Source organism: Oncorhynchus clarkii, chromosome 28 (genome assembly GCF_045791955.1).
Source record: "Oncorhynchus clarkii lewisi isolate Uvic-CL-2024 chromosome 28, UVic_Ocla_1.0, whole genome shotgun sequence".
Classification (NCBI taxonomy): domain Eukaryota; kingdom Metazoa; phylum Chordata; class Actinopteri; order Salmoniformes; family Salmonidae; genus Oncorhynchus; species Oncorhynchus clarkii.
This window is the reverse complement of record NC_092174.1, coordinates 30,642,511-30,664,423: the sequence shown is the minus strand read 5'-3', so window position 1 is coordinate 30,664,423 and position 21,913 is coordinate 30,642,511. Positions and strand designations below refer to the sequence as shown.

Below are 21,913 nucleotides of genomic sequence, written 5' to 3'. Positions count from 1 at the left end.
CTTCAGAAAAGTATCTAGAAAAGCAAATGTATGTGGGACCACTGTACTACTCTTCTCAAATCACTGTAGTATGCTACTCTCGTCACCCAATGGGTACCATCGACACAGCTGGCTAGCCTATCTTCAAAGGAGCATCGTCCAGAGTGAACAACAGTAGAAGAGACGGTTCGGACCCTTTCGGACAATCAGAGCCTTACAAGTGTGCCGCTGGTTCCGACAGAGATAAACCCGCGAACGAAGGCATTCACACTTACATACATTCATTATTTCTTACTTCAAACATGCGGGTGTTTGTGTGTAAAGTATATGATTACTGTGAGAATAGTTTCTAAAATGTATCAATGATGAGTGTCTCTTTCTCTCTTTCTCTCTCTCTACCTCTCAATGTCGTTGTGTAAAAAGCCACCATATTTTGTCAGTCCGCTAGGGACCTTTTCCTAATGTATTACGTGTGTATGTTTATTCTGTGATATAATTTAGTTAGCTACTAAATAAATAATTAAACCAATTTGTATAGTACTGAATCATAAGTAAGGCTGGGGTTTTCACAGATCCAAGGAGGTTACGACTGTTCAGAATGACGATATGATAATACATTACCGATCACATCCATAAAATAGTCAAAGACCTTTAGAGTTTAATTTGGGAGATGGTAACTCGTGGTGCCCCAAATTCCTAATGAGTTAATTGTGACATGATTAATTTATTCAGGTAACAATTAGACATAGTTAGTTGATTAGATAAATAACAGTCATCAGATTAATGAAAGTAAAGTCACAACAATTAAGCTCGGGGCCCTGGGTCTGAGCTCCGCCCTGTGCAACTGTGTCCTGGACTTCCTTACAGGCCAGCCCCAGGTGGTGAAGGTAGGAAACAACACCTCCACTACGCTGATCCTCAACACAGGGGCTCCACAAGGGTGCCTGCTCAGCTCCCTCCTGCACTCACCCATGACTGCATGGCCACGCATGACGACAAAACAATAATAGGCCTGATTACAACAATGACGAGACAGCCTACAGGGAGGAGGTGAGGGCCTTGTTGGAGCAGTGCCAGGAAAATAACCTCTCCCTCAAGGTCAACAAAATGCAGTAGCTGATCGAGGACTTCAGGAGATAACAGAGAGCACTCCCCTATTCACATCAACGGGGCTGCAGTGGAGAAGGTGAAAAGCTTAAAGTTCCTCGACGTACACATCACTGACAATCTGGAATGGTCCACCCACACAGACTGTGTGGTGAAGAAGGCGCAACCGCACCTCTTCAACCTCAGGAGGCTGAAGAAATTTGTCTTGGCTCCGAAGACCCTCACAAACTTTCACAGATGTACAATTGAGAGCATCTTGTCGGGCTGTATCACCCCCTGGTACGCCAACTTCACCGCCCACAACCGCAGGGCTCTCCAGAGGGTGGTGCTGTCTGTCCAGCGCATCACCGGGGGCACACTGCCTGCCCTCTAAGACACTTACAGCACCCGGTGTCACAGGAAGGCCAAAATATCATCAAGGACAACAACCACACAAGCCACGGCCTGTTCACCCCGCTATCACCCAGAAGGCGAGGTCAGTACAGGTTCATCAAAGCTGGGACCAAGAGACTGAAAAACAGCTTCTTTCTCAAGGCCATCAGACTGTTAAATAGCCATCACTAGCCGGGTACCACCTGGTGACTCACAACTGCACCTTGGAGGCTGCTGCCCTATGTAAATAGACATGGAACATTGGTCACTTTAATAATGTTTACATACTGTTTTACTCATTTCATATGTATATACTGTATTCTACTGTATTTTAGTCAATGCCACTCAGAAATTACTCCTGCTAATATTTATATACTTCTTAGTTCCATTATTTTACTTTTAGATTTGTGTGAATTGTTAGATATTACTGCACTGTTGGAGCTAGGAACACAAGCATTTCGCTACACCTGCAATAACATCTGCTAAATATGTGTACGTGCTGTTTTATTTTATTTTTGATTGGACGTGATTTGGAAAGGCACACACCTGTCTATGTAAAGTCCCACAGTTGACAGTGCATGTCAGAGCAAAAACCAAGCCATGAGGACGAAGGAATTGTGCGTAGAGCTCCGAGACAGGATTGTGTTGAGGCACAGATCTGGGGAAGGGTACCAAAAAATATCTGCAGAATTGAAGGTCCCCAAGAACACTGTGGTCTCCATCCTTCTTAAATGGAAGAAGTTTGGAACCACCAAAACTTTTCTTAGAGATGGCCGCACGGCCAAACTGAGCAATCGGTGGAGAAGTACCTTGGTCAGGGAGATGATCAAGAACCCGATAGTCACTCTCTCAGAACATGAGAAACAAGATTCTCCGGTCTGATGAAACCAAGATTGAACTCTTTGGCCTGAATGCCAAGTGTCGCGTCTGGAGGAAACCTGGCACCACCCCTACAGTGAAGCATGGTGGTGGCAGCATCATATTGTGGGGATGTTTTTCAGCGGCAGGGACTGGGAGACTTGTCAGGATCAAGGGAAAGATGAACTTAGCAAAGTACAGAGAGATCCTTGATGAAAACTTGCTCCAGAACGCTCAGGACCTGGGGTGAAGGCTCACCTTCCAACAGGACAATGACCCTAAGCACACAGCCAAGACAAAACAGGAGTGTTTTTGGCAAGTCTCTGAATGTCATTGAGCGGCCCAGCCAGAGCCTGGACTTGAACCCAATCGAACATCTCTGGAGAGACATGGAAATAGCTCTGCAGCGATGCTCCCCATTCAACCTGACAGAGCTCAAGAGGATGTCACGTTCTGACCTTAGTTCCTTTGTTATGTCTTTGTTTTTAGGTTGGTCAGGGCGTGAGTTGGGGTCAGTAGTCTATGTTCTTTTTTCTATGTGTTTGGTCTAGTATGGTTCTCAATCAGAGGCAGGTGTCGTTTGTTGTCTCTGATTGAGAATCATACTTAGGTAGCCTTTTCCCACCTGTGTTTTGTGGGTGATTATTTTCTGTTTAGTGTGTTTTGCACCTGATGGAGCTGTTTCGGTTTTTTCACTTGTTCTTTTTGTATTTCAGTGTTCAGTAATAAAACATCATGAACACATACTACGCTGCGCATTGGTCCGATATTTCATATTTGTCGTCAGACGACGAAGACAACCGTTACAGAGGTTCTGCAGAGAAGAATGGTCGAAACTCCCCAAATACAGGTGTGCCAAGCTTGTATTATCATACCCAAGAAGGCTCAAGGCTTTAATCGCAGCCAAAAGTGCTTCAACAAAGTACTGAGTAAAGGGTCTGAATATTTATGCAATGTGATATTTCCGTTTTCTTTTTTTCTACATTAGCAAAAAAAAAATTACAACTGTTTTTGCTTTGTCCTTATGATTGATGAGGCGGGAAACGATTTAATCCATTGTAGAATAAGGCTGTAACGTAACAAAATGTGCAAAATGTCAATGGGTCTGAATACTTTCTAAATGCACTGTATTTGTAATTACTGCATAAATTTGAGCATGTTATATGTAAGCAACTGTTTTAGAACTACAGCGTTGTTAGACTCATGGAAGTCTGAGTCACTCCCACCTATCCTTCCATGCAGGGTCAGGGGGGTCACCGTTGTCAGTTATGACTGATTCTCACTCTTCCTCTCTCCTGGCAGAAAGGGCTTGTTCTCTTGCCCTTCCTCCGTTCTCAGCCTCCGAGTACATCTCCTCCCATAACGACTGGTTCCTACTACTTCCTCGCATTCCTCACAGTAAAAGAATGAACAAACAAAAAACAGAAAGACAGAAAAGAGAAAACACTATCAGGCGGGCTAGGGTCGCTGGTGAGGAAGGTGGGCTAGGGTCGCTGGCGAGGAAGGCGGGCTAGGGTCGCTGGCGAGGAAGGCGGGCTAGGGTCGCTGACGAGGAAGGCGGGCTGACGTCTTTCCTCGCTCTGTTATTCATGCTTCTCCTGTCATTGTCAACAAACTGTTATAGTCAAGTAAAAAGCTTCACTCAACTCACACTCTGTAATAGTGTATAGCTATCTCGATCAAAGAATTATATGATAAAGAATCCCTATGGTAAGAGAATTTGAATTAGAGTGAATCTCGTGACTTATCATCATCCATATGCAATGGGAGCATTTCTCCAATATCAAGTGAAATTATTTGATGATGAATAATCATTGTTTATGAAGAACTTTATACTAAGGACTTCAGACCATCTAGTAGGCTTTGATGTGTAGTCCCAGCTTCCTGTGAGTAAGTCAGTAAGAATGTATGACTGGTGACTGCTGATGGATTGTTTTATGTGGTTTGTTTGTATTATTACTGTTATTCCCACCACTGAAACAGCTGTGAAAAGATCCAATTACCTTGAGAGTGAAGAAGGCTATGACATTGAGTATGAGAAGTATCAAACACTCAGCAAAACACCACTAGGCAGAATAAGTTTTTAATCATTTCAAACTATGCCCCTCGGTTGCTCTCTCTCTCTCTCTCTCTCTCTCTCTCTCTCTCTCTCTCTCTCTCTCTCTCTCTCTCTCTCTCTCTCTCTCTCTATTTAATTAAATTCTCTCTCTCTCTCTCTGTCTTTATCTCTCTCAATTCAAATCTCTGTCTTTCTCGCTATCAATTAAATTCTCTCTCTCCGTCTTTATTGCTCTCTCTCAATTCAATTATCTCTCTTTGTCTATTTTCTCTCTGTCTTTTCAATTTCTCTCAATTCAATTATCGCTCTCTCATTGTCTTTCTCTCTCAATTGAATTATCTCGCTCTCAATTCTCTGTCCTCTCTCAATTCAATTCTCTCAGTCTTTCTCTCTCAATTAAATTATCTCTCTCTCTCTCTCTCTATTTAATTAAATTCTCTCACTCTCTCTCTGTCACTCTCTCTCTCAATTCTCTCTCTCTGTCTTTATTTCTCTCTCTCAATTCAATTATCTCTATTTGTCTCTTTTCTCTCTCTTTTCTCTTTCTCTCAATTCAATTCTCTCTCTCTGTCTTTCTTCCTCTCAATTCAATTATATATCTCTCTCTCAATTCAAATCTCAGTCTTTCTCTCTCTCAATTAAATCTCTCTCTGTATCTCTCTCCTCTCTGTCTTTCTCTCTCTCTCAATTCAATTCTCTGTCCTCTCTCTCAATTCAATTTTCTCAGTCTTTCTCTCTCTCAATTAAATCTCTCTCTCTCTATCTCTCTCTCTATCTGTCTCTTTCTAAATTCTCTCTCTCTGTCTTTATTTATCTCTCTCAATTCAATTATCTCTCTGTCTATTTTCTCTCTGTCTTTTCTCTTTCTCTCAATTCAATTATCTCTCTCTCTTTGCCTTTCTCTCTCTCAATTCAAATCTGTCTTTCTCGCTCTCAATTAAATTCTCTCTCTCTCTCTCTCTCTCTCTCTCTCTCTCTCTCTCTCTCTCTCTCTCTTCTCTCTATTTAATTATATATTCTCTCTCTCTCTCTCTCTCTCAATTCAATTATCTCTCTCTCTCAATTCAAATCTCTCTATCTCTCTCCTCTCAGTCTTTCTCTCTCTCAAAATTAAATTCTCTGTCCTCTCAATTCAATTCTCTCAGTCTCTCTCTCTCTCTATCTCTTTCTCTCTCGGTGGGTCTGTTGAGGAAACCCAAAAGGGCTGAGTCAGAGATCCCATCTCTTCCGGAGTCAGACAGGGCCATGCAGGCCAAGCCAGGGCAGGGCAGAGCCAAGCGGAGGGAGCTCCCCTTTGAAAACCCTGTCTGTGGAAAAATCGACCAGCAACTCCTGGGGGAGTCACTGTGCTGTCCTAGTCCTGCCCAAACAGCCCCATAGGCTGGGGCCTGGCTGGGGTCATATTTATTAGGCACCAAATGGAAGAAAACGGACTAAGACAGGAACGAATTGCCTGGATTTACTGCTTGTTTTAGTGTTCCATTGAAAACAGTTTGCTACGGTGTGGCCTAATGACGATTACCCAGGCATGCAGCCTCTATGTCCCAATGTAGCTCTACTCTGCTGTGCTGCTGACTGTTTACCTTGGCCCCAGCCCTCCCGCCAAAGGACTTTCAACTCAGCAGCGCTGCCCCCGAGAGTGACACCCTCTCTCTTACTCACTGTCTAAATAAAGCAGTTTTAGGCGTCAGTCGCAGTTTGTCTGTGTCGCTCTCTTGCCTCTCTCTGCCTCTCTCTTGCCTCTCTCTGCCTCTCTCTTGCCTCTCTCTGCCTCTCTCTGCCTCTCTGTACCTTTATGTATCTCTCTCTCTGCCTCTCTCTGCCTCTCTCTGCCTTTATGTATCTCTCTCTTGCCTCTCTCTGCCTCTCTCTGCCTCTCTCTGCCTCTCTTTGCCTTTATGTATCTCTCTCTCCTTCTGTCCATTTAGAATAGCACATTCAACATAACCTTATCTATGTTACTCCATAGTATCTGCTAAGTGACAAATACATCAGCCTATTGCACCATTCACCAAACTCCTAAAATAAGTGTGAGGCCTTGCTTTGTATCACTTGTCAGTTTTTACTACTGATCTTCTCAGCTACAGATCATTTATGGTGAAATAACGTAGAGTGAATGTTGTCATGCATATGACACCCACCCAACCTTAGCTTTGCGGTAAGAGTGGTGGGCCAGTAACCGAAAGGTCGCTAGTTTGAATCTCAGAGCCGGATGAGGTGAAAAATCTGTTGTGTCCTTTAGCAAAGCTCTTAACCATAATTGCTCCGTGGTCGCTGCTGATAATGGGTGACCCTAGCAGTGACCCCACTCTCTGAGGGTGTCTCAGGGAGAGTTGTGATATGCAACAAAAAAAAACATTTCTAATTCACACGTGTATAATGCATACTTGTACATGTGTGAAACAGAACAAATATAAGCCCCATTATTTATTATTATTTTGCACATGAATTCAGGCACGAGTAACGAATGGGAGGAGGACCTCAGTGATGTAATGTGTTGTGAATTCTCCCTCAAAGTATCATGGATACCTTGAAGACATTACCAGCCTGGAACCACTTCATAAATTGATAGACCTATACATATTTTGGTTCTTATTTTAGGTTTCACTCTAGGTTTGATTTTCATATCTGAAGGAAGGTTTGTAATTCGTCTCGGTTGCAGCAGAGCCTATCTTAATAATGTTTGTGTGAGGTCGTCTCTGTTAACATGAATGATGCTTAACAACAGCACTTTAAACCAAGACTGGGGGCAAATGAAGCCTGCAGACACGCCAACTCCTTGGGTATAAAATACAAGCTGTGTAAACTTGGTGACATAATCAAAATAATGGATTAGAATTGTTTTAAATCTACACTGGTCTGCTCAAACGAGTATCATGCAAGGGGACACGTAGGTCAAACCAATGGATATTTTCTTGTAATAAAATTGAAATGGCAATGTTGATAATCAACAACATTGATCCCCAAACGCTGTACCTGGTTGATGTGCAGTACAGCGCAGTAGGAACACAGCTACACTGACACTCATAAACTCTCCAACATCAACATGTCAAAGTGCAGACAGATAACCTAAAGCTCAGGGATAAATCTAGCCATCTCTAAAATGTTGTTGTCTACCAACGGTATCTTTTCCAAGCTATATTCACTTAAATATCCTTCACACGGTGACAGGTACTCTGTGCAGGTGGAAAGGATACGCTTGGTTTAAACACACATTGAAGATACTGGTGAAACCATTGTAGTGGGTGCATATAAAGGAAAAGGCATAATAAACTGTTGTTGTGTGTAAGAGAAATGGCTAACTTTAATACAGAATGAGAAAACAACTAGAAAAACTGTCTGGAGATACAAATCACTCAGGGATCCATTACTACTGTCTTTCCAACAGCTTCTCATGACATATTTCTCTTTAAAACTTCAAAATGTTTATATGTACCTTTACAGCACATGAAGATGGCACTCAAACCCTTAAAATTATATTTGCTGCAAACCTTGGCACAGTATACACTACCAACAATGACAACCACAGTGTGTTGATTTCCTTCAAATATTCTAAGACAGGAGCAATTATTCCAAATCCACATTGATATCATCAGAAGAATTTGTTTCAGAGATTTAAATAAGATCATTAAAAACTATATCAGGAATAAAACAACCAACCAAAGAAATACAAATATCCAAACAAAAAGTAGGGGAAAACAATGCTATTAATAAACTTGATATTTCAAAAAAATAAATATGTTCAGAAAATAAAACTGATTCAGCTGAAGAACCCTGATGGTGAAACTGAAATGCAGTTTAAACGGCAGTTTCACAATAACCTACTAACTCATCAGATTCATTCCACTGAAATTGACATTTCCCGGGGAGCTAGAGGAATTTTTCTGGCCTCAAAATGGATCTACTTAGAGTTCTGTCAAACGAGACGCCGTTCACACCCCTACTGGAGGAGAGGGACACGTACAGTATGTTCTGTGTAATGAATGGGAAAATCATAATTCTACTTAGAGTTCTGTCAAACGAGACGCCGTTCACACCCCTACTGGAGGAGAGGGACACGTACAGTATGTTCTGTGTAATGAATGGGAAAGTCATAATTCTACTTAGAACGTTGAAAGGCAGGAAAATGTACTGTAGACTTTTTGAGTTCAAATACAAGGGCAAATTGTATCAGACCAAAATCAACAGTGATTTGTCATATAAGGTCTTGAAAGCTGTGAAAGGTTGTTTTCAAGCTACATATATAACATGTTTTTTTCACATCACTGAATCATAAATGGCATACTTCACTCTGTTCAGATTATTCTCCATACAGCTCCAATGCATCTCAAACTACAGTTTCCTCACCATGGAGTCAATGTGTGACATTCCTCTCATTGACAAATGTTGTTTTATGACATCGTCTACAACAGGTTGTACAGATGTAGGATCTTCATTGGATCACTCTATTGTTGCTGAGAATTTTCTGCAAAGCAGGAAATGCAAACTTGTAGTGTATTTGAGTTTTAAAAAGTCTTCTAAAGTTTGTAATTTCCACTTTTACATTTCAGAAATGATTTTCCCTAACGAAAAATGTATCAACCCCTACAAAAATGTCCATTCATTATAATCCACATAATAATTCACATTTCCAGTTGCTGCAAGATTACTTTCCTGCTGTAGCAAACTGGCTCAAATTAAGATCCTACATCTGTAAGAACAGCCATTCCTCTTTTATCAACTGAAAACTTATCAGGGGCAATTTATTAATTCCACCTCTATTTCTCCATGTAGTGACATTAAATTAATCTATGTTGACCTCAATGCCATTTAGCCTTTTCATTTTATTTCTGTCAAATTTTATCATGAAAATCACATGCATGTATGCAACCGTAAATGTATACAGTTTATATCAGTTAGGTAGTCTTTGTTGCAGACAGAAGATATTGCAGCAGTCCTCTTTTACAGTTTAGTATTGTAACAAAAATATGCATCTATAAAATGATTGTGGGTGCCATTTGTTCAAACAGTACTTAGCTAGCTGTTGTACATGTGTCAAAAAGTTTGCGAAAATGTCCTAAACATTTTTTATCCTCACCTTAGAAAAAACAGCTTCTACCAATTTCTTCCAAAATAGTACCATAAATTAACAGTATTTTAATTTCATCTGTAGGATTTGATTATTTAAGAATTGAGTAAATAATTAAAAACAAAAATTGACTGACATAGGATGTCACAGTCTTTGATACCCTGTTTAAAACCATAAGAGTTTCAGTCAGATAGGCCTACAGTAAGAGCTATCAGTGGAAAGACATATTTGCAATAACTAACAACTACTAACTCAACAAGAGAGAAAGAAATGAACAATCATATTTAAAATGAAGACATAAGAAATGTTTTTCTTTCAGTTCTACTCTATGTCCATATCTTTATTTAACAATCATACTCATGTTTTCAACAATGGAAGATTAATAAATACTTTATCTTGATTCAGGAAGGTTGTCTTGGTAACTTGATAGCTTGATTCCAGTTGCAAAAAAATATATCATAAAAATGTCCTTTGTATGGATAGTGCTTTTATCAAGCACTAATATCCAATTAACCGCTTTTGTCTTGAGTGGGGGAATCCATAGCATTATGTACAAGTTTCTTCATTTCAAACAACAAAGAACATTTGATCCACCTCCATATCTGAGAGAGAGAGATATTGAGTACACACACAGCAGGTCGGTCCAGAAAGCATTTCAACTGCAGATTAACAAGAAGGCATCACCTCTCACTTATTTCCCTTTGAGTTAAGGCACTAAGGTTTTCCCATATCATTCTGGAAATCAATCCCAAATATTCCACAGACATTTCAAACTTGCAGGGGTGTGAAGGGGCAAAAAGGCTGTCTCTGTCCAACAGTTGTTAGCTGGGAAGTAGGAAACAGGCCCAGAGCCATCGAGGCACTGAATACTTCCACCACTCAGCAGCAGGACATCCAGAGAGAGAGAGAGAGGCTAGTGCGGTGGGTTCCGTCCCCCAGCTCGGTGACTCAGGCCAGGGCCATAGGACACCAGGGCTCCCCTCTGACAGAGCCGGCTACGTCTGCAGACTGGGTGAGGCCCACACGGGTGTAGAGGCCGTCCTGGCCTGGGTACTTGACCACGGCAGAGCCACCAGAGCCAGCTGAGCCCTCCACTGGGCCACTCAGTACAGAGGACTGAACCTGGAATAGGACAGAGAGATGTTAGTCAGATTCAGGAGAAATTACTATTATCCAAAGGTTTTCTATAGTCACAGCCAGGGCTTATCAACGATAAAGCTTCATCTGTTACTGCTAAGATGGATATATATACAGTGGATATACTGTATGCGGTGGATGTTCTCATTATTATATAGCATGTGTCAAGTGATATAACAGACACATATAATTAATTAAATGTACTTGTTGGAAGTAAGCCTATAATAGTATCTTATTTGGAATAAATCAGAGACTACAATGTTTTACAACACAATTCCGAAGAGCATCATCTTTGAAAAATGTAGACCACCTCCCAGAACCTAGTAGAGGCCTTTAAATATCTCTGATGACACTATATACAGTAGATTACACCCCACATATTGTATGAGTCAATACGCATGAATCCAATACTATGAGTCCAATATTATTGCTATTACGAACATATCAGATAAAGGTTTATTATTAGCCTGCCTATATGTCCTATATTTAAGCAATAAGGCCGGAGGGAGTGTGGTATATGGCGAATATACCATGGCTAAGGGCTGTTCTTATGCACTACACAACGCAGAGTGCCTGGACACAGCCCTTAGCCGTGTTATATTGGCCATATACCACAAACCCCAGGGTTATAAACTGGTTACCAATGTAATTAGAGCAGTAAAAATACATGTTTGTCATACCCGCGGTATATGGTCTGCTATACCACGGCTGTCAGCCAATCAGCATTCAGGAATTGAACCAACCAGTTTATAATTGTTAACAATATCCAATCAAAATAATAAATGAGTGCAATAAATAAAACGATGAAGTCTCTACAACAACGTTTTAGATATGTTTTCGTTTGAAAGGCAACGTGGGTCTCGACCAAAACCGTGAACCTATATTTGACGCTAACTGAGAATTGGCTGAAGAATTTCCTTACACAATTTATTACACAAGACAGGTGTCAGTTGGCCTGCATGGGACAACGTTACCTTAAAACGAGTCCGTTTGTACAATATACCGGGCCCGCCTATCCCACACCTGAATATTATTTTTCAAATCGAATAGGCGAAATCATCTTCTTACCCCTGGCACCTGCGTGTTCGGAGAGCTGTTCTTCGAGTCTTCAGAGTTGGAAGAAGACGTGGACGTCGGAGTCATGGCGACTGAATTACTATTCCCTGTGGTAAAATTATAATTCATTATAAAGAGGAACTTAACAGCGAAGCCTTTCAATGAGAGCGAGAGAAAGACTGTGTGTCATGAGGTTAAAATAGAGGTTGCTTACCTGAGGATCCCTTGGTTTTGTTCAAAGTTTTAGGTTTTCTTTTCCTCGTCTGAATTCCCTCTTTCTTCATGGCGAGGGGCCGAGGTACCTGCAAAAATAAAGAATACATTAATCTTAGTCATGAAATTGTTGGGCGGCGTTCTCTGTCTTGTTAATTTGCTAAACGTTTTGTCAATGTCGACCAAAAATAAAACTAATTTGTAAACACTTCATTAACAACTATTATAATTAATTGAACACACTGAATAAACGGATTGTGCTTTAATTTTGCTCTCGATATTCAGTGAACAATTACGCACGGCAATTTACGGTGCTAGTTACAATACGGCCTGCTAGTTGTAGAACATTACATTTAAAAATCAGTGCCAACTTGTGACATGAAGATTGTGTCTTACTCCGTGTAATTTTGTGTAGAGCCCACATGCGTTGCACACCGGTTCTCCCTCTGCGTTTCTGCGCCATAAGGTGGTTGTGCTCGTCTGACAGTTGGCACAGGAGAGGCCGATTCGCCGGGATGATGACTGGGAAAGGCAATACATAAACAACAATAAACACACTGGTACATAAAGATTAAAAGCTATGATTAAGCAACGGTGAGCTATAAAAATGAGATGCAGAGATGTCTCAGGTCGAGACTAGGCTACGTGACTAATGGAATCTTTGACTGTGATCCAATCCCTTATAATGAATCACTGTATTTTAAGAGCACGGATTCTCCTCTCTTATGACTATATTTATGTTATCTGCACTAATATCCTAACAATAATATTGGTCGTATTCATGTCATCTATTTACAGTAACATACTTATTTACGTGAATTTCATTGGCAGAGAGTTTGTGGAATCAAGGCATCACTCGTTTGTTAGTGTGCATAGCCTAATAACTGCGTGATGGCGCTAGGGAAATGTGTCTGAACATTTTCTTTTTCATATTTCATTAATATATTAACAAAATCATTATGTCTGTCATATATGTAATTTAATTTGTTGACCCTGATTAAATTACCTATATGACAGCCAGAATTATCTTGTTAATATATAAATGCTGGCCGAACAATAAAATGGTCTTCCATTTTTGTGAATTGTTGGTCAAATAAAATCCCCATTATTTAGAGAGATATAGGGATCTTAGGCGATAACCTTAAGCCATTGTTTTAAATAAATAGACAGGAAATGTAGTGACTAAGTAGTCCCTGAGCATGTGTTGCTTACCATCCGCTTCTGTGGTTTAATTAATGGCCGGCTGAGTCCATTCATTTTGCTGTACAGGCCGCAGGCGTTGCAGAGAAAGTGGCCCGTGCCATCGCGTCTCCAGAGCGGCGTGGAGATGGAGCCGCAGTTGACACATTCCCTGCTCTCTCCCAGGTCGTCGAGAATATCTGCGGGAAAACAGACAGGCAAAACACCAATCACTTACATGACACTTCAGAGAGGCGCTTGGTCATAAAGGAGCCGTGATTTTTCGTAGGCTTAATTGAGCACATGTCTATACCTTAAAATATGTAATTGTCTGTTGTAAATTTGTTGGATCCTTTGATGATAGTTCAGCATTATTTTCCAAATGAGGTCTAGTCTAGGCCTATGAATGTGATATTAGGCCTATACATTCAATACACAAGGAGACTGCTCTTTTGTCTCTATTTTAGCTATTTATGTTTGACGTATTGGGTTACTTTTATAAACTCCAAATGTTTCGATAGCCTACTAGTTTATGCGCAGTCGGAGGATGTAATCTAAAATGTATTTATTTTATTTACACCAATGAAAATGTCAAAAAAGGATATGCCTAGAAGTCGATTTATAAAAGTTTCGATATCAGGGATATGCTTAATCTTCAATTCATGCCACAAATGAATTGATAATAGCTTAGTTATAATAACTAACCTACTTAATTGTATATTCTTAATAGGAAGCAATTTAACGTTCTTTACCATTGCTATAACAATTTAGACTTATTTCATCTGTGATAACAATCTCTTTAACTCACTTGAATGTGAACTTATTCGGTCTACTAAACTGTTGTGATCGTAAATGATCATCATATTGCTACACCCAAGCTCTCGTTGCTTTTAAATGGTTATTTGAATTATTTTACATGCGTAAAACGTTGGTAACCAACAGTTATTCAATGGATAAAATAAAGTTGTCACATTGAAGTCCATATCATTAATCATCTTTCATCGATAATATTTTGAATAGAAGGCCTACCTCCGTTAGGTCCTCGAATCGTCAAGGGCGCACCTCTGCTTTGCAAAGTGTGCAGCATGGTGTTATCAAACGGTCCTCCGGGCCAAGGCGAGGACAACTGGGATAGCTGCGGTCCAACATACTGGGAGTAGGGGCTGGTGTAGGATCCACTGAGGGGGCGTGAGAGACCGTACTGGTCTCGACTGCCCATATTCAGCGGGTTACTGTAGCCGTTATCCCTGGGAACCCCGTTGTTAATTGGCGGGCTTGGAGGGTAGTGGAAACGGTTGGAGGTATGAGGACTCCCGGTGCTGTAGGAGGGACTCTCCGGAGTAGACTGCGACCAGACTGAGTGGCTGGTGACCGCATGGCTGGGCTGAGACGACCCACTGGCTTGCAAATAAGGAAGGCTGGGTATCATGGGTCCCACCCGCGAGCTCGGTACATACACTGGAGAATTGGGGTTGGAGTGCATATAGCCCCCAGAGGGCGAGTCGTACCCCGCCTGGCTCTGGTGGGCCGCCGCGATGGCTAGTGTTTGATACATGTCGCTGGGGTCAACGATAAGGCCCCCCTTGTGGTGCGGGTGCGCTCCACTGGAAATGATGAGTTTATTGCCCTGGTCTAAATCTGTGAACAGAGTGATGTCCTCAGTGTTGTTATGATGGTGCCCGTGTCCGAACTGAACGTAGGAGTGTAAAGATGATCTGCCTGACCCTTCCGCGCGCCGGTGTCCCACTGTGTCAATTTGATCGCTTGGCAGCGGTGACCTGAGCCCCTCCGAGTCGTGCGCGTGGCTGTCCCTCCTGCCCTGCCCGCCGTGTAAGTAACTCTGTTCAGCCGGTGACCCGGGGCTGCTGGACACTTCTCGCTTGACCATGGACCAGATGTTTTCGCCCAGGTCCATCCAGGATCACTTTCCATACACCGTAGGACTAGAAAATCGTGAGGGTGTTGTCTGCCCTGGGAATGAGAGAGAAGACATTGTCATCAATATCAAGGCTAGAAGGGTCTATCTTACTGGACATTGTTAACTTAAAACAGGCTCTTGAGCTTCATGCAAATACAATTAGAGTGTAACTACGTCTGGTATCATAAAGGATCTGTAAGGCGAGGCAATCAAATCGTATTACAATCTCTACTCCTTTTACAAGAGATTTGTACCAAAGAGTTAGCCTACATTTTAATGACATAATATACATAAACTATGGTGTTACCTTTCATGCGATACTATTGATTTGCAAGAAACATGTCCTCCCCATGATAATAATATCATATCATGGCTTACCCTCTGAGAAACTACGCAACACAAACCTAACATTGCCCTTGATGTGGGGCTTGGTTTCATTTTGAAACGTGTTTGCTTAATTTTGAGAACACGACACAAAATTATAGCCGGGCTAAAGGCTACTTAACACACAAGACTCGATCCTCTCTATGAAAACTATATGATGGGTATAGACTTCTAGACAATATATTTTTGGTAATAGCGCCTACGGCATTAATCCATTAGACACGCGCGCTCTGACCGGAGGAGTTGAACCTCTCCGTGTCAAAACCCTGTCCTCCCCTCTCGAGATACAGCCTCTTCATAATTACAAAAAAAACACACCGTTACAGATAGGAAACAAAACGCAATTTGTCTTTGGCGCAAAAAGATAACCGCTTGATAAGACGCATAACAGATAAGACCCAATAGGCACGGTAATCGAGACAAAACAATTTAGGTTCTGCGCAGCTGGCACCAGGAGTAAGAGCACTGAAACCAGATGTTTTACCAGATGTTTAACCAAGACTGGACAGAAAAATATAAAACAGAACAGGAGAGGAGCGAATATTCACCACATACCTAATAGTTCTGTGCCATCCGTCGCTCGTTGAAGTTTCCAATAGTGTGTGGTTCGTAGCTGGTCTCGGGGAAGATAGGAATGAAAGTGTTACTGCGCTCGTGATGAGGTTTTTAGAGAGGAGGCGCTTCTCGAGGCTGTAGTTGAAATCTGAGGGCGTTCTCTGATTGGATTTCAGTTGAGCAAACAGATCAACTCAATGGGGGTGCTGTAGTCTTTGAAATATTTGATCATGTCTAAAACTGTAAATGCAATCAATTCGACGTTTTAGTAGTATATGGACTTTTTCTGTTTAAATAAAATCGGCGTATTCAAACAGTATATTCAGGGAAATATTCAGAGAAAATCTAGTTTTGGCAGTGGACTTTTGTTTACTCACAAAATATTTAAATAACTATTATAATAAGTGCGTTTAATTTAGAGAAAAAAAATCAGGATTTTTCATAATTGACGTCAAGCCTGTTTTCAAAGGATATTGTGGGAAAATGGTTAATTGTTATAATGTAGAATGATAGGCCTACTATAATTAGTGAGGCTCTGATAGGTTAATTTTAATCATGATAGTTGTCGTCATAAATCTAAGTAGCCTAACATATATTATTCAGAATGTGTTTACAAGTAGGTTATCTGTTCCAGCATAAATTGTAATAATGCAAGATGTTAGAACTATCTAAAAAAACTGTTGGCATCGAATACAGAGTAAAAAAAAAAGCATAATTATATGTAAAAACTTGAATAAATTAAAAAAGTGAAATATTAAATAGCTTTATCAACTGCACCATATAACTAACATTGTTTGATATAAAATATTATTATTAGAAAATAAATGGCCCTTAAATACAAACCCCGTGAAATAGCCTATACGAAAATAAAGCAATATTTTAACTTTGTCTTGTTTTGTTTATTTATTCTCAATTTCGGAATTATGTTAGGGCAGACCATTCACTAATTAGTTTATTTAAGTGAGACGCCATCATTTGGAATTAAATGGGTTGAGATTCAAAGAAGCACAAACTCTCAGCACGCATCTGTTGTTGCAGAGAGGATTTAGTTTGAACTGGTGATGATTCATTCAGTTGGAATATACATTGGCTCGTTGAAATGATCAAAAGTGACGAGGTGTCAATTGAATCATTCATTTACTAGTCTTCTGTATCTTCCAGGGGTTAACAAACAGGCCCGTCGTTCGTCAACCTGGGAAGAATTCAACTGGTATTTCTTTCTATTTACATTTTGTCTGGATAACACTCATAGGCGATACCCGTTTCAGGGTAAATTGTAGGTCACCATTTCGTTGCACAGAGCGAGAGGAGAGCCACGTGTCATTGCAATATTATCTATTCTCTGTTTGACTCCTCTTGTAAAATTAGCTCAAACAATGGCCATTCTACTTTTACTTTAGATTTTTAACAACTAATAAGTGTTCCAACTCCCAGTTGGATAATACGCATTTTATCAAATCAGAGCCCATGGCTATTTGTCCTTCACTTGTTATTTGCATTCCTTTCACTTTTCGTTGCTTTGCAAAGGGCAAACCTAGGTAGTATTTTAGAAACGTTGTCTATAGAGAGGTATAAGCAACTGCATGCCTGTAAAATATATATCAGAACTATGCCTATTGGTTTAATGCGCCATGGATTGATTGGAAGCTCCTCGTGCGTAAAAGGGATAGCACGAACATCTATGTTCTAGGCCTAGGGGCTAGGCTATACTTTAAAAAAAGACAGAATATATAAAAATGGATAGTGGAACATCGAGTAAACAGTCGCTACTGTCTCGGCTGGACATTGGGAGGCCAAGGCAGGCAGACAGTTGTCAGGGAGGTGCGAGAATACATAATCCTGGTTTTACTGTCTGTTCCAATCCGACTTGACGAATGAGGTGTTTTCGCTGTGATGCCATGACATGAAGTGTGTCTATCCGACAGTTACCTGTGACGAATCACCACCGGAAAAGTGGCAGGACGCCGCTCAGTCTCAGCCTTTCTATCTTCACACTGTCCAGACAGGGCCTGACCGGGAAGACCGTAACATGGCAATTTAGAACGAATAGTTTATTGTCACTTTACTTGATAATCTGTCATTCATTAGCCTACACATGTAGAATCATTTAAGGTTTATTATAATTTAATGGCCTCGTCATTAGGACTAGATATATTCGGATTACCTCGCCAAGCTTATAATATTTAATAATAATAATAACTTTTGAAAATAATGTCCATTATTATTAGTAGTGGTAGTACTCATTTAACATTTTTTTATATTTCTTTATTGATTTTCAAGATGGCCGTTTCTTCAGTCGTATCTCAATCATGTTTGTCTGTTTCATTGCATAATCACCCTCTCTTCTTTAGGTGGCATTTATGTACCGACTTGATAATGATTATCTCCTACTACTCGCGTTCTGTTATACTGAAAGACGAGTTTCCTATTATAAAGCAACTATGTACGCCTATTTAAAGAATCATGAAATTATTCCGATAAAAATGAACATGCATTTCATTACACCAATGTATAATAAATAATATATAACAAAAGCCATATTCCTTAACGTTAATATGGAAAGGTTTAGATGCATAATTGTGCGAACTATTTCTGGCAATTATCCATAAATCTACTGCACATCTCAGGCCAAAGAGCCTCCGCTTCTTTCTTTCTTACTGTGCGTCATGGTGCATAGGCCCAGTAGTGTTGTGGTATAATGTTTTGCTCAATGCCTCCAGCTTCCCCAGAGAAATGCAATTCGATATGCAGCTTTAGCTCTATATTTATTATTATTTAGTGGGTATATAATAGGCCTATTCATGTAATGGCAAAAGTTATACTTTAATTGATTTGTCACAATACAAATATCAGCAAAGTTCTTAAAGCCCCCTTGCAGTCTTTGTAATTTTATTTTTAAATCATCACTGTATGTCTAATAAATCACTGTGTGTATTTATTTAATGAAAATAACTCAGAAATATATTTTTATCATTTATTTCCTGAGCCACCTTTGGCCCTTGGAATGCTCAGTCTGATCATGTGGGAGTTAGGAAACAAATGTGAAGATATTTACATACACATCCTTGATTGGCTGATGGTTTAGAGCCCATCCCTTTACCCAGATGAACAGTCGTTGGTCTATTATAATCAGATCACATGGTGACGCTATCATTTGGGTCAAAGTTCCATCCCACCTGAACAGGCTGAAATTCCAGGCATTTTTTTCAAACAGCTTTAACAAAAAAAAAGGCATTATCATCATTTTCACAATTCCCGAGTGCCACACAGTGTGGAAATATCATCAAAACAACAGGTAAATCACTTTTTAAACTGCACTTGCCCTTTAACATTAGTTTTAGTTGGTTTCATACACAACGCCTTTCAAAGGTAGGCCGACTAATAATTTATGGTATTATTGAATGGCGTTGAGTCGGTGGTGTAATAATGTCAACAAAGGTGCGAGTTTATGATGAATGAGGAACAATCAGCGATTTGTAAAACATGTCTACCTTGTAGCATTGACTTGCCTAGATAAATAAAGGTTAAATAAATAAAAATAGCATTCAGACATTTAGTCTAGCCTACTCAATTATTTACCTCTGTCTCAATTGCTTCTCAATAGACTGATTAGATCAAGTGGAGTTGTTTTTTCTGTGCTAGCAAATTGAACGAAAATGTTATTGATTATTATGTTTTTTAAGTTATTGATGTTTTGTAGAATTGTATTTTAATTGCTAGTAGCAATCTTGTTGAATCCCAAGTCTTTGCCAAGACTGTTATGCTATGACTTTTTAGGTATCGTACAATGTCAATATTCAATTTGATAATCCAGACATATACATTAGAATTATAATAACATTTATTATTATTATTATTATGCTATTACAACAATGATTATGACAACAATAAGATACATGTATCTAGAGGGAATGCAACAAATGTAATACAACATTTTATCATTATCTTTTGAGTGTCCATTTAATCTCACAAAAGGGTGATAAAAATACAAGATAACGATAAGCAACGGAAGCAATGGGATTTCTCGTTGTAAGTTCCTCTTTCTCGAAATTACTGGACAATTTCTCTCTCGCATTTTGGGAGGTTTTAAAATTCTGCTGGCAGTGAGCTCATTCAATCAAAAATAATGACACACTCATAGCCTAATGTTAAGAAAATGGTTTATGGCATTAATCGAGATAATCCACAGACGTTAATTGAATATGAGTAGAAAATAAAATGCCATTTAATTGTTCTTTTTTTCTCGAAGAAAACCCCATAGTTTGATTAAATCCAAATGACATAATTAATTATTATGGTTTATGGCTTATTATGGCTTATTATGGTTAATTGTTTGCAATTATACTAACTAGCCTATTGAATATTGCAAAAACGAAGAGAGAAAACGAATTCAATCAACATTTTATCTTTATTTAACTAGGCAAGTCAGTTAAGAACACATTCTTATTTTCAATGACGACCACGTGATCAGCAGGTTCTCCCCTCCCCTTGACTGTGGCTGGCAGATATACACATAGTTCTTCTAAGCTTTTTTTTTCATCTAACCTTTTATTCAACTAGGCAAGTCAGTTAAGAACAATGACTGCCTACCCCTGCCGAACTTGGACTATGCTGGGCACTGTCTTATGGGACTCCCAATCACTGCCGGTCGTGATACAGCCTGGATTTGAACCAGGGTGTCTGTAGTGACTCCTTCAGCACTGAGATGCAGCGCCTTAGACCACTGTGCCATTGTGCCATTCGAGCTTTTCAAGTTATTGTCAATATTTCTAGTCAAGTTATGCTGCCATCTTTACATGTACATTTTTCTCATGTGTCACGCCCTGGCCTTAGAGCCTTTTTATATCTCTATTTGGTTTGGTCAGGGTGTGATGTGGGCATTCTATGTTTTGTTTCTATGATTTTGTGTTTCTATGTTTTGGCCGGGTATGGTTCTCAATCAGGGACAGCTGTTTATCGTTGTCTTTGATTGGGAACCATACTTAGGTAGCCCTTTTCCCCTCCTTTCTTTGTGGGAAGTTGACTTTGTTTGTGGCACATAGCCCTTAAGCTTCACGGTTGTTTTTGTATTGTTTTTGTTGGCGTCATCCTAATAAAAAGGAATATGTACGCTCACCACTTTGCACTTTGGTCCAGTTCTTTCTTCAACGACGGCTGTGACATGATGTTAAGACTCAAGACAAATAAATACTGGTCTTCCACATTTGGAAGACAAGTATTCACATTATATTTTAGCCCTGGAGTGTACTATAAAACAAAACATTTAATTTGGCATGTTTAATATGGCTGATAAATGATTGTTAATGAACTGACCAATGACCTTTATGACATAATATGCAGTGTGATAACGCCATTGACAATTTATTGCCTAAAACTGATATCTAACCTCCCATGTCACATACACAGCGCATAGTATCCCCTTTCCTTATTCAGATTTACAGTTACTACAGTGTATAGGTCTGACTCTATGTAAATAGTTTGGACATTGGGAGGAAGAGCTGTGATTTGTTCTTGGAGCCAAATAAAACTCTGTGTCCCATTATGGAGGCTGTGAAAGTCATTTCCTGTATTTGATTAATCTCTTCACTGCCTCTGCAGGATTTGGGGATTTAAAAAAATGAAATGACCTATTTACACATGCTTTATGGAAGGCAGGCACAGCACAATTACGTTTTATGCCTGAGAGTGCCTGCCTGCCCGCCCGCCCTCATGGAGTGGAGTTGTCACTATATGGCCAAGCTGCTAAGTCAAAATTGACTTTATTGTGACAATGAATTGAAAAGTAACGTTTAGGGCTTAATTTAAAGTTAGGATAAGGCATACATTTAGCAGTGTGGATTAAGGTTAGGGATAGTTTTATAATAAACATTTTAATTGTAGAACTTCCGGCTTTGCAGCTTGGCTAGTTAGTAACAACTCCCACGGGGGCTGCCCCAGTGGCTGCTGGGATGTGGTGGGTGAGCGTCAGATTGAGGGCTGGGAGGCTGTTTGGAGTGGTAGATGATTAAGCGAGGCAGGCATGTGTGTA

At 40.0% G+C, this 21,913-nt stretch overlaps 1 protein-coding gene across 1 annotated transcript; it reads right to left on the bottom strand.

Annotated features, from left to right (window-relative positions):
• Nucleotides 1-7,654: 7,654 nt before the first annotated feature.
• On the bottom strand, nucleotides 7,655-15,998 carry LOC139386615 (GATA-binding factor 6-B-like). The gene is made up of 7 exons (XM_071132333.1): nucleotides 15,886-15,998; nucleotides 14,058-14,999; nucleotides 13,062-13,228; nucleotides 12,246-12,371; nucleotides 11,851-11,938; nucleotides 11,649-11,743; nucleotides 7,655-10,565 (listed from the first exon to the last, which is right to left on the bottom strand). Exons 2-7 carry the CDS (start codon nucleotides 14,941-14,943, stop codon nucleotides 10,392-10,394), a joined length of 1,536 nt encoding a protein of 511 aa, XP_070988434.1. The 5' UTR covers nucleotides 14,944-14,999; nucleotides 15,886-15,998; the 3' UTR covers nucleotides 7,655-10,391.
• Between the last annotated feature and the right edge of the window lie 5,915 nt (nucleotides 15,999-21,913).

What these genes read in the sequence shown, in the direction of transcription:
- LOC139386615 (XM_071132333.1), bottom strand. Translation starts at nt 14,943, where the DNA reads ATGGACCTGGGCGAAAACATCTGGTCCATGGTCAAGCGAGAAGTGTCC. An exon ending in TTAAACCACAGAAGCGGATG is followed by an intron (nt 12,372 to 13,061) that starts GTAAGCAACACA and finishes TGCCTTTCCCAG; the next exon opens with TCATCATCCCGGCGAATCGG. An exon ending in CAAAACCAAGGGATCCTCAG is followed by an intron (nt 11,744 to 11,850) that starts GTAAGCAACCTC and finishes ATTTTACCACAG; the next exon opens with GGAATAGTAATTCAGTCGCC.